The sequence below is a fragment of the Bidens hawaiensis genome, unplaced genomic scaffold (assembly GCF_021521415.1).
Source record: "Bidens hawaiensis isolate Kalapana, Puna unplaced genomic scaffold, B.hawaiensis_p1.1 tig00016461_1, whole genome shotgun sequence".
In the NCBI taxonomy this organism is placed as follows: Eukaryota; Viridiplantae; Streptophyta; class Magnoliopsida; order Asterales; family Asteraceae; genus Bidens; species Bidens hawaiensis.
This window is the reverse complement of record NW_027492509.1, coordinates 31560-48436: the sequence shown is the minus strand read 5'-3', so window position 1 is coordinate 48436 and position 16877 is coordinate 31560. Positions and strand designations below refer to the sequence as shown.

Here is a 16877-nt window from a genome sequence, read left to right as displayed (position 1 = left end):
CTACCTTATCATACAATGTTCAACCTATTTTGAAATATCAATGTTTTCGATTTAGTTACGAATTTTTCTACGGATAGTTACAAACAAGTTTCAAATATTAATCTTTTCAGTTTCACTACGAATTCTGCTACCGATTTTATTAATTTATTTTCATAAATTTTTATTTACTCACTTCAATACGAATATTACTACAGATTGTTATAAACTATTTTTAAAATATTGATTTTCTAGATCTTGCTATGAAATTTTGCTACAGATTTAGCTTGCATTTTATGGAATATTCGTAGTTAAACAGTAGCAAAATTTGTCCATGGCTAATTCATTACAAAATCATAACAAAATTTATGACAAACTTTTTATAACGCCTTTAACTAAGGGAATCTCAAAAGTTGGATTTACACATGCATCATAGTTCTTAAACTTTGAATTATACATTAATATAACAGAAAATATAACATAATTGTCATAAACTTGTCTGAAAGTTAACATAACAAAACTAAACACAATATAACACATTAACAAAATTGAAACGGCTAAAATTGGTCAAAAGTATATGAAGACACCGAGAATTTAAAAGAACCATGCTATGTACGTTTACATTTAGTCTTAATTAATTATAATTAGTTAATTAATATTACATCTTTATCTCTCATATTAAAGTAACTTTTAATGTTTGCAATTTCTTACAACCGAAAGTCTACGGCCTACTACCTAAAGACAAAATTTCATGAAGTACGTTTTTGACTATTCACCATTTTGAGCTATACCAGTAAAAAATTGCTTGCTATGTGGTCTTAAGTGACAGTATACTAAAAAATATATACATTTCATACATACATAGCAATGGTTCTTTCAAAATTAGCTATGTCTAAAATGTGAAAATACATTTAATTAATGAATCACTTATTTTTCATTTTTATACAATTTTTTCCTACATCTTTCAGGCTTGCGAAAACAAAAGAAACTTCAGGTTTACGGCAAAGTCAATCGTTTGTATTTGCAAGTGGCATCAAAATGGTATCGGCAAAAAAAGGATTGTATATCTACAGGTGTCCTATAATGGCAATTGTTTGTATTTGCAAGTGGTGTATTAATTGAATTGATTGAATTGATAAATCGTGTATGATTGAATATTTGAATATATAATGTATTTTTATTTACTTTGAATTGTTTAAAGAACTAGTTTGAGGTCTGCGTATTACACGGGTAATTGTTGAAAGTTTTAAACTTTAACAATTACATTAAGTGAAATACATTCAATATCATGATCATATATTGTTAATACAATTACAATTTACATTAATATTATAGAAATCACATAACTACGATTACACAAATATGTTACAAGAGAGTAAAACTTTCCTTGTACACTACATTTGTGATTGCACTGGTCGGTATGCACTGGTTATCAAAAATTAAAATCTTTAGTTATGTCTCTTTATAACTTTTGATAAGGTAACATATAGGTCTGCTTATAACTTTTCTGTGTGACAAGTAAGATTCTTCAAGTACACACCAATCCTAGATAAATGATAATGTGACAAGTAATATCCCAAATGATTTCTGAAAAACGAAAATAGTTGAATGAGACTGAAACGGATTTTTTGGTTTAACGTTTTGAATGCTTTTAGTAATTAATTTGTCTGATAAGGTATATTAAATTAAATATATTTAGATGTATAAAAAAAGTATAAATCAAGCCATAAAATATATATTTCTGAACCATTTTGATCTGAGTTATGGAAGAAAATATTGAAAATTTAATATTGATCTTTTTATTGCTAAACCCCTTTATACTACAAAAAGATATATAAATAAATAAAAAATAATTCATATAGTAAATCGTTATACATATGGATTATATTATAATGTTCAAGATATATATAATAGGTATTTTCCATGTTTGCAATATTATACATAGTGTTTGAAGAAAAATAAGAAAAATACACATTTTCCTGAGTTCAAATGCGTACGAGAAAAATTTAAATCCAAATTTGAAACCAACCATATAAAAAATTATGCACTGCTGTTCGAATCTAGTTTAAAAACTATTTGTAATTTAACATACAAATCCAAATTTTTCGACAACGATGCACCTTTACCTTATTTAATTTGCAGTTAGGTGTGAGTTTAAAATTTTATTCCAAGAGGCCTTCAACTTCAATTTTGATTTTTTATTATTTCATAATTAATGTTAATAAATGAATTGATTAAGATTTACATTTAATAAAAATATTGAATTGATATATTAAAATGATTTAAAAGATAAGGACCATATATTGAAATGGTTTAAAAGATAATAACCATAAATTAAAATAGGTTGAAAAAAATGTGAGGATGGCTAAAACATTGACAAGTGACAAGAATGAGGGTTATTTATTAGAATAGATAGATATTTGATTCCGCCAACTAACTGCCTTGTGCTAGCAATCAATATTTAACTAGCCTTGATAACATATAATACATTTTTAACATATATTTAACATTTTTTTACGTGTTAGGAAGGTTTGTTATATGACATGTCATTACCTATTTTAATTGGCAAATTGTGCTTAAAAAGTAAATTTTATGAGATTTTCTCATGTGGGGTATGTATTTTTTATTAACACCATATGTATCAAACATTTTCATATTGTTATGTCACGGGTGAGTGCTTCTCTCATAACTTTAAGTTTCATCAATCATACACTATCATGTCATTTATAAAATCTTTTAAACACAGATAGCACCGCTTTCAACTACTCTGACATCATTTCTATTTTTAAACATAAAAATAAACATATAAAATAAAATAAACCACTACTTTATTAATATTTGAACATTACATTCATTAAATTTTCGAATATTTATCATGTCATCAATCATAGCACAAGGCTATTATAAAATCTTTTAAACATAGATAGCACCGCTTTCAACTACTCTGACATCATTTCTATTTTTAAACATAAAAATAAACATATAAAATAAAATAAACCACTACTTTATTAATATTTGAACATTACATTCATTAAATTTTCGAATATTGTGAATTTCCTATGAAGAATGTTAGTTGTTAAAAAAAAAATTTGTTGCTTGAATTTTTATTTTTGCCATGAAAAATGTTGGTTGTGTGTGTATTATGGTTTGTGTGCGGAGAGAGGTAAAATTGTTAATTGGTTTTAAATAATTTTTTTTTTATTTGTATTACTCCGTAATATTCAATGGCTAGCAAATAGCAACCCAGCTCCAACGGCTATTACATCGAGTACATATACACGTTTTATATACCCGCTTAACATACTTGCAGAGAAGGCGCTTGACATGGTTATACATACCCATGTTCATAATTCATGGAGAAGCTCAACCCATGTTTTCATGCATGCACCATTAGTGCTAATTCTCAATTATAGGTAACGTGTGTTATATTAGTATAGCGGGTGGTTCTTTGTTTAGCCTATAAATGGTTTGTTCGATTAGGATTATAAAAAAATGAAAAATATGAAAAAAAGAATAAAAGAAAAAGATCACTATAAAAAAATTAATCTAAGGCAACATTTATTTCACAAAAAAAGTTGCATTAGGTGAAGTTGCATTAGATCTAGTGCAACCTTTTTGTTAGATAACGCAACTGTTTCTTACAAATGCAACACTTTTAAAGGGTTGCATTTGAAAAAAACAGTTGCATTTTCTAATAAAAAGGTTGTACTAGATCTAATGCAACTTCACCTAATGCAATTTTTTTGTGAAATAAAGGTTACCTAAGGCCAACTTTTTTGTAGTGGTTGTTGTAATCTCTAGCTTTTTTATTTTATTCTTTGGAAGCGTGTCTTATTACAAAAGGTCGTTATATACACCGTGTAGCTGACTCGGTTACATACCTGATTAGTGGTTACCGAATATGCCCTTCCTCCTAGTTTACTCCTTTCGTTCCATTAAAAGTGTTCATATTTTCTTTTTTGTTTGTCTCATTACAAATGTCCATTATTAGTCAATTTTCAAGTTTACCCTTTAAACCCACCCAACTAAGATTAATAAACAATATTGATGAACCCAATTTTCAAGGAACGCAAAGAGGATTAATTTAATAATGTGTCAAATCTTTTACATAGAATTATATTTGCTAGAATTTTGTTTATCCAGTAATGGATAATGTAAATCAGATGCTCGAAACTCAGTAATGAACTTCTGACCGCTAATATTTTATAAAAAAAAACATTTTATTATTACGATTAATAGAAAAGTCTGATTTTTGTTTAATTGCAATATTTGTTTTTATTCTGTATTAACAATCCCTCGTGAAAATAGTAACCAATAATGGTGCAACATGACATGGCATACCAATAATGGGCTATGCAACGGTTCAGATACGCAAGAACCAAACTAGAATCGAAACCGAAAGAATATTAAAACTAGAACCGAAACCTCTTATAGTAAACCGGTTTGGTTTCACAATGGTAAAGTCGGTTCTCGCTAATCAGTTCTGGCCAGTTACGGTTTCGTTGTATATTTATCAAATGAGTTGTGCAACATTTACAAATTACAAAACAAGTTTATATAATTGTATGTTCTTTCATAGTAAAATTAATTTAAATTACAACATGAACATTCGTTATGTTTTTTTATTAAAATCTGATTGTTAAACTTAAACAAATCATTAGCAACGACAAATTAAATGAATATCATATCATTTTATATTAAATTACCTTGATTGCTTAAATCAAAATTGATCATGGTTGCTAGGTCTTTAACTTAAAGAAATAAGATTTGAATTAAATAATGATTTAATAGATGCCGGTTGATAAGTTACTCTTTAAAAAATGGGAATTGGTAAATTTAGTTAAAACGTTTTTAATATTCTGGTTTTTCTTCCAAGTTTAGAACCGCCAGTTTTACCCAGACTCGAACGCGAACCATTTAATGTAAATTTTGAGATCTGAGAACCGTAAAGTAACATGGGTTAGCGATTCTGAGGTACCGATTCGATTTCGGTTCCTTGGTTCTGACGGTTACAAACCGTTTTTCTTTCACCCCAGCTACCTGACATACCATTTCACATTTTACTATTTTAGCACCACTTCCAAAAGGTTTTGGCATTAAATTGATAAAATAAAAACAAAAAACAAAAAAGAACAAACGCGTTTTTGGCATAGGAAACTAGTGATTAGCTCCATTTTCCAAAGGTTTTTGACTTTACTTGGTTAATAAACATTTTACAAAAATTAATGATTCGCACCATATAGAAAAATTATATATTTTTAATCACCAAATTACCAAGGTTTTTAGTATTTTATTGATTAAAAATGTTAAGAACGTCAGTGTCGGTGTTGACTTTTAATTTCCATTAATTTTTCGCTAATAAAAGTATACCAAAAACAACATCTTGCACAACACAAGCTGCAGCAATAGGACACCCCAAATATGGAGCTTCTAATTATTTTGTATCTACTCTTACTTTACATCCTTATCCGAGCCACTTTCTCACTTCTTGGGTTCCACAAACCCAAGAACTTACCTCTAGGACCGGCACGTCTTCCGATAATCGGAAACCTCCACTTGCTAGGAGACCAACCGCACCGGTCCCTAGCCAAACTAGCCGAAATTCATGGCCCAATAATGTCCTTAAAACTTGGCCGTCTCACCACACTTGTCATATCCTCGGCCACTGCGGCTAAACACGTGCTCCAAAAGCAAGACCTTGAATTCTCCGCACGTCATGTCCCTGACGCCATGCATGCCTGCAACCACGCCCACCACTCGGTCGCATGGCTCCCAGTCTGCACCGAGTGGCGCACCCTTAGAAGGATTCTAAATTCTAACATCTTCTCCAACTCATCCCTTGAAGCCAACCAACATTTAAGGAGCCAGAAAGTTAAAGAGCTAGTAGCATACTGTCGAAAAGCTAGTGTAGAATTGATTAATTGCCTGTCTATTCCATTTACAATAACCGTATATAAAGATACAAGAGGATCTCCTATTTTTGGAGATAATGCCTACCATAAAACATTGATTACAATACTATAAATATGAGCATGATTTTAGGCGTGATTTGAGGCATCCGTTATGTCCATTACACCCCCGCAGTCGAAGCAGGAGGCGAACGTATGCTTAGACTGGAGCGAAAATCATCGAAGAGAACCCGGGGAAGACCCTTGGTGAAGATGTCAGCTATCTGAAAACGGGATGGCATGTGAAGTATACGGACCAGGCCTATTTGCACGTGTTCCCTGACGAAGTGAATGTCGAGCTCGATGTGTTTGGTTCGTTGGTGCTGGATCGGGTTGCCTGATAAGTAAATAGCACTGACATTGTCACAGTAGACTAGGGAGGCTTTGGTCAGGGGACGGTGTAGCTCAAGTAGTAGGTTTCGCAGCCAACATATTTCTGCGACAACGTTGGCAACCCCGCGGTATTCGGCCTCTGCACTAGAGCGGGAAATGGTGGATTGTCTCTTAGAGGACCAGGAAATCAAGTTGTTGCCGAGATAGACACAATATCCGGATGTTGAGCGGCGAGTATCTGGGCAGCCTGCCCAATCAGCATCAGTGTAGGCACGAATGGAGAGTGCCGAAGAGGAGCGGAGATGAAGACCGTAGTCGGTGGTGCCTTGTAAGTACCTGATGATACGTTTAAGGGCGTTCCAGTGAGCCATGCAAGGAGAGTGCATGTGCATACATATTTGCTGAACGGCGTATGCTATGTCGGGCCTTGTGAAAGTCAGGTACTGTAATGCACCTGCAAGGCTTCTGTAAGTGGTAGGGTCATTAAATACCGAATCTGGTTCACTGGCCAATTTGCTCTGAGTGTCAACTGGTGTCGCCGCAGGTTTGCATGAGTCCATACCCGCGCGATGAATGATGTCTTTTGCATATGCTTGTTGTGACAGGAAAAGTGTGTCACCCGTTCTAATAACAGAGATGCCCAAAAAATAGGATAAGGGGCCCAAATCCTTCATAGCAAATTCGTCCGCAAGGACCGTCATGAGCCGTTGGCGGAGTTGGTCAGAAGAGGTGGTAAGTATAATATCGTCTACGTAAATTAGAAGATAGGCGACATCATGACCGTGGTGATAAATAAATAAGGAGTTATCCGTTTTGCATTGGGTGAATCCATGCTGAATCACAAAATCAGTGAACCGTTGATACCAGGCCCTGGGTGCCTGTTTGAGGCCATAGAGAGACTTCTTGAGTCGGCAAACATGATCAGGATAGTCCCGATGGCGGAACCCCATGGGTTGATGCATGTAGACAGTTTCCTGTAGGTGGCCGTGTAGAAAAGCATTTGTGACATCTAGTTGATGTATGGTCCATGAGTTAGAGAGAGCCATCGTGAGGACCGTTCGTATAGTGGTTGGTTTTACCACCGGACTGAAAGTGTCTCCACAGTCAACCCCAACTTGTTGACTCCGACCATCGCATACCAACCTTGCTTTGTAGCGTTCTAAAGAGCCATCGGAACGAAATTTGTGCTTAAAAAGCCACATACTACGGATAATGTTCATGTCGGGTCGTCGTGGTATTAATTCCCAAGTGTCGTTTTTAATAAGTGCACTAAATTCGTTTTGCATGGCATCGTACCATTCCTTGGTGGACAAGGCAAGGTGGGGATTTTTCGGGATCGGAACAAGGAAAGTAGTGTTAAGGTTGAATAGGTGTTTGGGTTTGGAGATACCGTCCATTGCTCTAGTACGCATGGTACGGGTCGGTTGTTGAGGGACCGAGGGGGGAGGGGTGGGTTGAGTTGGAGTTTGGGTGTTAGATGCAGAATTCGATGGGTGTGCAGGTGGAGAAGGGGCTATAGGTGTGGTTGTTGGGCCAGGGTGAGCAGATTGTGGGCCTGGTGGTTGGATAATGGATGGTGAGTGTGGTTGAGGAACAGTTGGGCCGGCAGAATTTGGGCCGAGAGGAGTGGTTGGGCCAGCATTAGTTGGGCCGAGTGGTGATGGATTTGGGTCGTTGGGTGGAGTAGTACGTGAGTGGGAGTGAATGTTATCCCACAACAGTGGGTTGAGAGGGGAGGTAAGAAAAGTGTAATCTAGGGTGGTATTAGAGTGTTGAATGGAGAATGGATAAATGGATTCTTCAAACTGGACGTGCCGGGATATAAATATTTGATTATTAGTCATATCAAAACATTTGTATCCGCGATGGTTTGAGGGGTAGCCAAGAAAGACACAAGGTTTGGAGCGGTTGGTGAGTTTGTTTATGGTGGTGGAGGGGGTGGTGGGATAGCATAGGCAACCGAATACACGAAGATGTGTATAGGTTGGGAGAACGTTGTATAGAAGGGTAGTGGGAGATAAGAATTGGTGAGTTTTCTTGGGGAGAATATTTAGGAGGTAGGTGGCGGTTTCAAGTGCATGGTGCCAAAATGAGGGAGGGAGTGAGGCTTGAGATAGGAGTGTACGAATCATGTTGTTGATGGTTCGTATTTTTCTCTCGGCTTTGCCATTTTGTGAAGAAGTGTGGGGACATGAGAAACGAAATTGCATTCCATTTATGTGACAAAAGTGTTTAAAATTGTGGTTGGCGTATTCGGTGCCGTTGTCGCATTGAAATTGTTTAATCTTTCGTTCAAACTGTGTGTGGATGTGATTATGGAAATGCGTGAAGGTATTGTAAACTTGAGACTTATTGGTTAGGGGATAAGTCCACAAAAAATCAGTTAAATCATCAAGAAATAAAATATAATAGCGGTGACCGCCGGTGCTTATAACCGGGGAGGTCCATAAGTCGCTATGAATGATATCAAAGGGTAAATGTGTCTTATTCATAGAATCATAAAATGGGAGTTTGACACTTTTGCCAAAGACACATGATTGACAAAGTGTATTGTTCGGTTTACAAAAATTAATAAAGGAACTAGACTTTAACGAATGCAATAAAGAGTTTCCCGGATGCCCAAGTCGTTGATGCCAACGGTCTTGAGTGATGCCGACTAAAGCAGTAGGTGTGGAGGAAGGCTTGATGAAATTGGTAGTAAGAGGGTAGAGGTCTTCCGAGCTATTGCATCGTAGGATAGGTTCCTTAGTTTTGAGATCCTTCACAAGAAAACCAAACGGGTCAAATTCAATGGAAAGTAAATTGTCAGTTGTTAGGCGACGTACAGAAATGAGGTTTTTGATGAGGTTGGGAGCATAAAGAATATTGTTCAATTTTAGTGGTGGGAAAGGCGGTGGTAAAGTTTTGTTGCCTTGTCCAACTACGGGAATGGTGGTGCCATTGCCCACGATTATTTGTTTATTAGTGCAAGTATTAAAATTAGACCGAGAATTTATACCGGGTTGTTCCATGTGGCCAGTAGCGCCGGTGTCCATGTAGCCTATTGGGTTAGACGGTTGGCTCATAGATAGGGTGTAAAGCGCCTGAGCTATATCAGTAGGCGTCGGGCTGTAAGTAGCCAAGTGGGCTTGTGCAGGACGTGGGCCCAGAATTCCTGGAGAGCTGTTTGGTTGAGGAGTGGATGGGTAGGGGCAGGGTGGTGTGTGGTTGAGTTGTGGGCTGTAAGTGTTGTTGAGTAGGGAAGCCCATTGAGTATTGGCCTAATTGTTTGGAAAGATGATGTATGGATGTTGTGTTTGGGCTGTGTAAGTTGTCTGCCCCCTGGAACGGTTTGGCTGAGAAGATGAGGAGCGGCCTCTACCGCGTCCGCGAGAACGGCCACGTCCGCGGGTAGAATCTGATGCGTTGTTTGGGGAGGCATTGTTAGTATGGTCTGAAGGGGGACGGGTGTGGCTTTGAACGTGAAGGGCGGTTGCGGCCTGTTGAGAGGAGTGAAGAGCTTGATTAGCTTTTGTAGTTTCATTCATGCATAACTGGGAGCGGACCTCAATAAACGTGGGCAAGGGTTTGGTGTTTTGGAGAATGGTGCCAACGGTTTCATACTGTTCGGTGAGGCCGGTAATGGTTTGTAGTACGAGATCGTGTTCGTCAACCGGGGCATCCACGTTGTTCAATTGATCAGCCAAAACCTTAAGTTCTTGGCAATATTCGTGCATGGAAGAGAAGTTTTCAAGACGAGTGTTTGTGAATTTTTGTTTGAGAAGGAGGGCTCGGGTGGCTTTGTTGTCTTGGAAAAGGTTCTCGATGACCTTCCAGGCATCATATGCGGTGGTGCTCTTTTTGATTACGGTTTTTAGGAGACCGGTGGAGATTGTGCCATAGATCCATTGGAGGACTATGGCATCAAGACGTTCCCACGAGTCGGGAGAGGAGGCCGAGGACGAGGTGGCAGCGGGTGAGGAAGGACGAGGCTTAAGGTGGTCGGCTACAAGAAACGGCGTACAATGGATCCGGAAGAGTTCCGACCATGTGTTGTAGTCGGAGGCTTCATTGTCTAAGATGATAGGGATGAAGGTTCTAATGTTTGAGACGGTGACGGCGGGATGTAGCTTTTGATCGGCCATTTGGAGCTTGAGGGAAACGATGACAGTGAATAGGAGAGGAGGGTGGGGAGATCTTTTAGGATGATACCATGTAGAATTGATTAATTGCCTGTCTATTCCATTTACAATAACCGTATATAAAGATACAAGAGGATCTCCTATTTTTGGAGATAATGCCTACCATAAAACATTGATTACAATACTATAAATATGAGCATGATTTTAGGCGTGATTTGAGGCATCCGTTATGTCCATTAGCTAGTCTATCAAATGATTGGGTAGACGTCGGTCGTGCTGCATTTAGAACCTCATTGAATCTTTTGTCCAACACCTTTTTTTCCATTGATCTAGCAGATCCCTATGAGGATTCAGGTAAAGAGTTTAAGGAGGTGATTAGTAACATCATGGTGGAGGCTGGAAAACCAAACCTTGTGGACTTTTTTCCGATGTTGAAGAAGATTGATCCACAAGGTGTCCGGAGAAGATTGAACCGTCATTTCGGGAAGGTTTTGGAGATATTTGAGAAGTTAATTGAAGAGAGGTTACGGATGGGGAGATTGAAGCAAGATGATGTGTTGGATGTGTGTTTAAAACTTAATCAAGACAACCCAAATGAGTTGAATCACACACACATAAAGAGCTTGCTTTTGGTGAGTAAATGATTACATTCTCTAATGTTTTTACCAGCATTTGTTATCGTATATAATTATATATCTAATATAATATTTGTATAGAGTAAATTGCATTTTTCGTTCTTGTGGTTTTTCCAAATCTATGGTTTTAGTCAAATAGTTCAATTTGTGATTTACGTCCATGTGGTTTTATTTCACTTGCAATTAAACCCGAATACACTAACCCAGTTATGTCCTGTCGTTAAACCCATCAGCGTGCCCCACACAGTTTTGTAGTTTTTCTCCCCAAATAATCCCCAAGCCCTAATTCGCAAGCCCCCTCACGTGAGGGGTTGAGGTGTACATTGAGGAATAACGACAAAACTGCCTCTCACGTGAGGGGCACACGCCGCACACTGATGAGTATAACGACAAGACATAACTGGGTTAGTGAAGTCGGGTTAAATTGCAAGTGAAATGAAATCACATGGACGAAAATCGCAAATTTGACACTATTGGACTAAAACCGCAGAATTGACGTATCATAGGGACGAAAACCGCACTTTACTCATTTGTATAAATTCCGGTTCCCTTAATCTCTCTCCATTTCTTACTTAACTATCTTAAATTTCACCGGCCCCTACTCTTGTAAAAATTTCTTTTATGCCTTACAATTCAACGAAATTAATTTTTACGCATTAAATTCGACCGGTTTGATTTTTCAGCTAAGGATCTGATGATGTGATAGCTAGTGAACATTGTCCCATTGTAGTGCCGATGAAGCCTTCCCTTCCCTCTTCCAATGCTCTCTTTGCCTTGATTAAGTCCTCGTTTTACAATATCGCCATTTGATCATTTTTTCATCAAGATGATGATGAAATCCAAGGAAATTTTAGTGGACGTTATTCACGTCATACACGCAAAATTGCCCCTTTAACAAAGAGTCAAGAAAGGGGTAATGGGTAGGATAAATGGAGGTCTAGGCTTAAGACGAGTCAAGATGTTTATCATATTTTTTGTTAAAAAATCAAAGTTTTGTTATAAGGCCCCGCTAAACCCAATTTAAACACACTTCAAAACTCATGTCACTTTTATGCCACAAGAAACATAAATATGAAATAAACTAATATATATTTTTGAAAGTTTCATCTATTTCTTGATATTTTTATCTCGTTGTCTTAGCTTTAACATATATATATCCATGTTATGATCTAGGATATGTTTGCTGCCGGCACTGATACAACCTCAAGTACCTTAGAATGGGCAATGACAGAAGTATTATGCAACCCACACACCATGACTAAAGCCAAAAACGAGCTTGAAAAAGTCATTGGTAAAGGTAACATCGTAAAAGAAGATGAGGTCTTGAGGCTACCCTACTTATCGTGCATTATAAAAGAAACCTTAAGACTACACCCACCAGTTCCCTTACTCCTTCCTAGAAGAGTTGATAAACAAGTACAACTCAATGGATACACAATTCCAAAGGGCACACAAGTTCTGGTGAATGCATGGGCCATAGGAAGAGACTCATCAGTATGGGATGACTCACTAGAGTTCAAGCCAGAAAGATTTTTAGAGTCTCGGCTTGATGTCCGAGGTCAAGATTTCGAACTAATACCGTTTGGTGCTGGACGAAGAATATGCCCTGGTTTGCCACTTGCAATCCGTATGATCCCAATCATGTTGGGCTCATTACTCAATAACTTCGATTGGAGTCTGGACACAAACATTCAACATGAGGCTTTGGACATGAGTGAGAAATTTGGGATCACCTTATCAAAGGCCAAGCCTCTTTGTGTTGTTCCAAAACCACTAAATTAGCAATTTAGCATCCGTGCAATCATCTATTTATCCTCGATATTTATGTAAGGCGTGTGCTTTTATTTTCGTCTACTATGATTTGTTTAAGCGACTTTAAGGGGTTCTTCTCTTGGAGTTTGATGCATTATGATGTACTTTTGGTTCACTTTTGTAGGGGTATGGTACTAAAACCCGGTTCTACAACCCTAAATTTATTATGTTTGGGCTTATTTTATTATATGGACTAATACATTGTTATTGGGCCGAGGGGGTTTTGTGGAGGTAACCCTAACTGGGCTAGGCCCATTAGGGTACCATGATGGTGGCCATGAGACTCCCTATATAAGCAGGTCTCCACCTCCTTATTAGGGGTTGGCCATTCTCAGTAAGAGCCACCACCATATTTTTGTGTCTGTGAACAAGAGAGCTTCAAGATCATCTTAGCGGTCACCTCCACACCCCCAAAAGGCTATTGCAGGTCACAGCAGCCGGACGAGAAGACCCAGATGTGGTTCGTTCATCTCGAAATCCGTGGAAACATCGTCATGGATCAGGTCAGATTCATTTCATGCTTCGACATTTGGCGCCATCCGTGGGACGGCAATGAACTACACTTCTCGTCTCGGCCCTCCGATCTGTTCTTCAATATCTCAGGTCTGCGGTTTGTTCTTCCAGATATGTTCTATGGAAGTCCAAAAATCCGTAGATCCAAAGAATATTTCAAGATCCGGAAATACACAAGAAGAGATATCCCCGAACTTTTGGGGAAAAACCCTCAGATCTGGAAATCATAAACTCTAGTTATGATTTTCTCAGATCTGGGTTCGTTTGAGCAGCAGCCACACTTCATACTCATAGATCTGTAAATCCTATTAGATCTGTTGGTTTTACATAAAACCTACCTGATATGGATATTCAAAATCTTTGGATCACGCGCGCCACAGCGGGTCGCATACGCGCCCAGGCGATTACTCTTCGCCACAGCGGGTCGCATGCGCGCTCCAGGCGATTACTCTCGCATGCGCGTTCACGCATCACGTGTGCTCATGCATCAGATGCTCACACATCTCATACGCTCAAGCATCACGCATGCTCACGCGTCACATGTGCTCACGCATCACGTGTGCTCACGCATCACGTGTGCTCATGCATCAGATGCTCACACATCTCATACGCTCAAGCATCACGCATGCTCACGCGTCACATGTGCTCACGCATCACGTGTGCTCACGCATCACGTATGCTTATGCATCAGATGCTTACGCATCTTATACGCTCACGCATCACATATTCTATCGGGCTTCACGTATGCTCATACATATCAGATGCTCACGCATCATGTATGCTCGCGCGTCACATCTGCGCGCGAGCATGATGGTACTCATCAGACGAGACTAGTCTAATTCAAATCAACGAATGAGTCAAACTTAAAGGTTGGGAATCCTCATAATATCCCATATGGCTTCGCGCCATACTTAAAGGTTGGGAATCCTCATAATATCCCATATGGCTTCGCGCCATACTTAAAGGTTGGGAATCCTCATAATATCCCACATGGCTTCGCGCCATACTTAAAGGTTGGGAATCCTCATAATATCCCACATGGCTTCGCGCCACACTTAAAGGTTGAGAATCCTCATAATATCCCACATGGCTTCGCGCCACGCTTAAAGGTTGGGAATCCTCATAATACCCCACACGGCTTCGCGCCACGCTTAAAGGTTGGGAATCCTCATAATATCCCACACGGCTTCGCGCCACGCTTAAAGGTTGGGAATCCTCATAATATCCCATATGCCTTCGCGCAAAGCTTAAAGGTTGGGAATCCTCATAATATCCCATATGCCTTCGCGCCACGCTTAAAGGTTGGGAATCCTCATAATATCCCATATGCCTTCGCGCCACGCTTAAAGGTTGGGAATCCTTATAATATCCCACATGGCTTCGCGCCACGCTTAAAGGTTGGGAATCCTCATAATATCCCACATGGCTTCGCGCCACGCTTAAAGGTTGGGAATCCTCATAATATCCCACATGGCTTCGCGCCACGCTTAAAGGTTGGGAATCCTCATAATATCCCACATGGCTTCGCGCCACGCTTAAAGGTTGGGAATCCTCATAATATCCCATATGGCTTCACGCCACGCTTAAAGGTTGGGAATCCTCATAATATCCCACATGGCTTCACGCCACGCTTAAAGGTTGGGAATCCTCATAATATCCCATATGGCTTCGCGCCACGCTTAAAGGTGGGGAATCCTCACAATATCCCGTATGGCTACGCGCCAGACTTAAAGGTTGGAAATCCTCATAAAACCAAACGGCCACGCGCCAATATAGGCTGGGCACACATCATAATTTGCCCGAGGATGGGAACATAATACATCCACCCTTAATCTATGTCTTTGCAGGTTCGGCTATGAGCCGCACAAGCACCCATGACATCGTTATTATTATTGGGCCATTTGTGCCTCCATCACTATTTTGAAGACTAGCCAGGACAGTCACCCTGCGCAGAAGAGGCCCTTTTAGGCCAGTCATTATCATCATACTACAGCTCGTAAGACGCTTCTCGCGCGCAGACTTTACTATTCTTATAGCTCGTAAGACGCCTCGCGAGCAAGCTTTTTATTATTCATGCAGCTCATAAGACGCCTCGCGCGCAAGCTGTTATTATTCTTACAGCCCGTAAGTCGCCTCACGCGCAGGCTTTATTATTCACACAGCTCATAAGACGCCTCGCGCGCAAGCTGTTATTATTCTTATAGCTCGTAAGACGCCTCGCGAGCAAGCTTTTTATTATTCATGCAGCTCATAAGACGCCTCGCGCGCAAGCTGTTATTATTCTTACAGCCCGTAAGTCACCTCACGCGCAGGCTTTTATTATTCACACAGCTCATAAGACGCCTCGCGCGCAAGCTGTCATTATTCTTATAGCTCGTAAGCTGCCTCACGCGCCAGCTTCATTATTATTCTCAAAGCTCATAAGACGCCCCTCGCGCGCAAGCTTTATTATTCTCACAGCTCGTAAGCCGCCTCACGCGCCAGCTCAATTATTATTCTCAGCTCGTAAGACGCCTCTCGCGCGCACGCTTTATTATTCTCACAGCTTGTAAGCCGCCTCACGCGCCAGCTCAAATATCATTCTCAGCTCGTAAGACGCCTCTCGCGCAGGCTCTATTATTATTCTCAAAGCTCATAAGACGCCTCTCGCGCGCAGGCTTTACTATTCTCATAGCTTGTAAGCCGCCTCGCGCGCCAGCTCAAATATCATTCTCAGCTCGTAAGACGCCTCTCGCGCGCAGGCTTTATTATTCTTAGCTCGTAAGTCGCCTCTCGCGCGCAGGCATTATTATTCTCATAGCTCGCAAGTCGCCTCTCACGCAGGCTCTATTATTATTCTCAAAGCTCATAAGACGCCTCTCGCGCGCAGGCTTTACTATTCTCATAGCTCGTAAGGCGCCTCACGCGCAGGCCATATCATTCTCAGCTCGTAAGACGCCTCTCGCGCGCAGGCTTTATTATTCTTAGCTCGTAAGTCGCCTCTCGCGCGCAGGCATTATTATTCTCATAGCTCGCAAGTCGCCTCTCGCGCAGGCTCTATTATTATAGCTCGTAAGCCGCCTCACGCGGAGGCTTCATTATTTTTACAGCTTGTCACCATCATGGGGAAAACTTCCCAAAACTCAGACAATAAAGACAAGGCCAAAGAAAAGGGAAAAAACCGCCTCACACTTTAGACGCTTGCGCGCCCAAGAGCAACACTGGACTTGGGGGGCTTGTAGGGGTATGGTACTAAAACCCGGTTCTACAACCCTAAATTTATTATGTTTGGGCTTATTTTATTATATGGACTAATACATTGTTATTGGGCCGAGGGGGTTTTGTGGAGGTAACCCTAACTGGGCTAGGCCCATTAGGGTACCATGATGGTGGCCATGAGACTCCCTATATAAGCAGGTCTCCACCTCCTTATTAGGGGTTGGTCATTCTCAGTAAGAGCCACCACCATATTTTTGTGTCTGTGAACAAGAGATCTTCAAGATCATCTTAGCGGTCACCTCCACACCCCCAAAATGCTATTGCAGGTCACAGCAGCCGGA

The 16877-nt window shown here is 39.8% G+C and overlaps 1 protein-coding gene across 1 annotated transcript; it reads left to right on the top strand.

The window, feature by feature from the left end:
* Window positions 1-5396: 5396 nt before the first annotated feature.
* LOC143551537 (7-ethoxycoumarin O-deethylase-like) lies at window positions 5397-12890 on the top strand. The gene is made up of 3 exons (XM_077041942.1): window positions 5397-5881; window positions 10619-11010; window positions 12187-12890. The coding sequence occupies exons 1-3, from the start codon at window positions 5398-5400 to the stop codon at window positions 12793-12795; spliced, it is 1485 nt and encodes a 494-aa protein (XP_076898057.1). The 5' UTR covers window position 5397; the 3' UTR covers window positions 12796-12890.
* Window positions 12891-16877: the final 3987 nt, after the last annotated feature.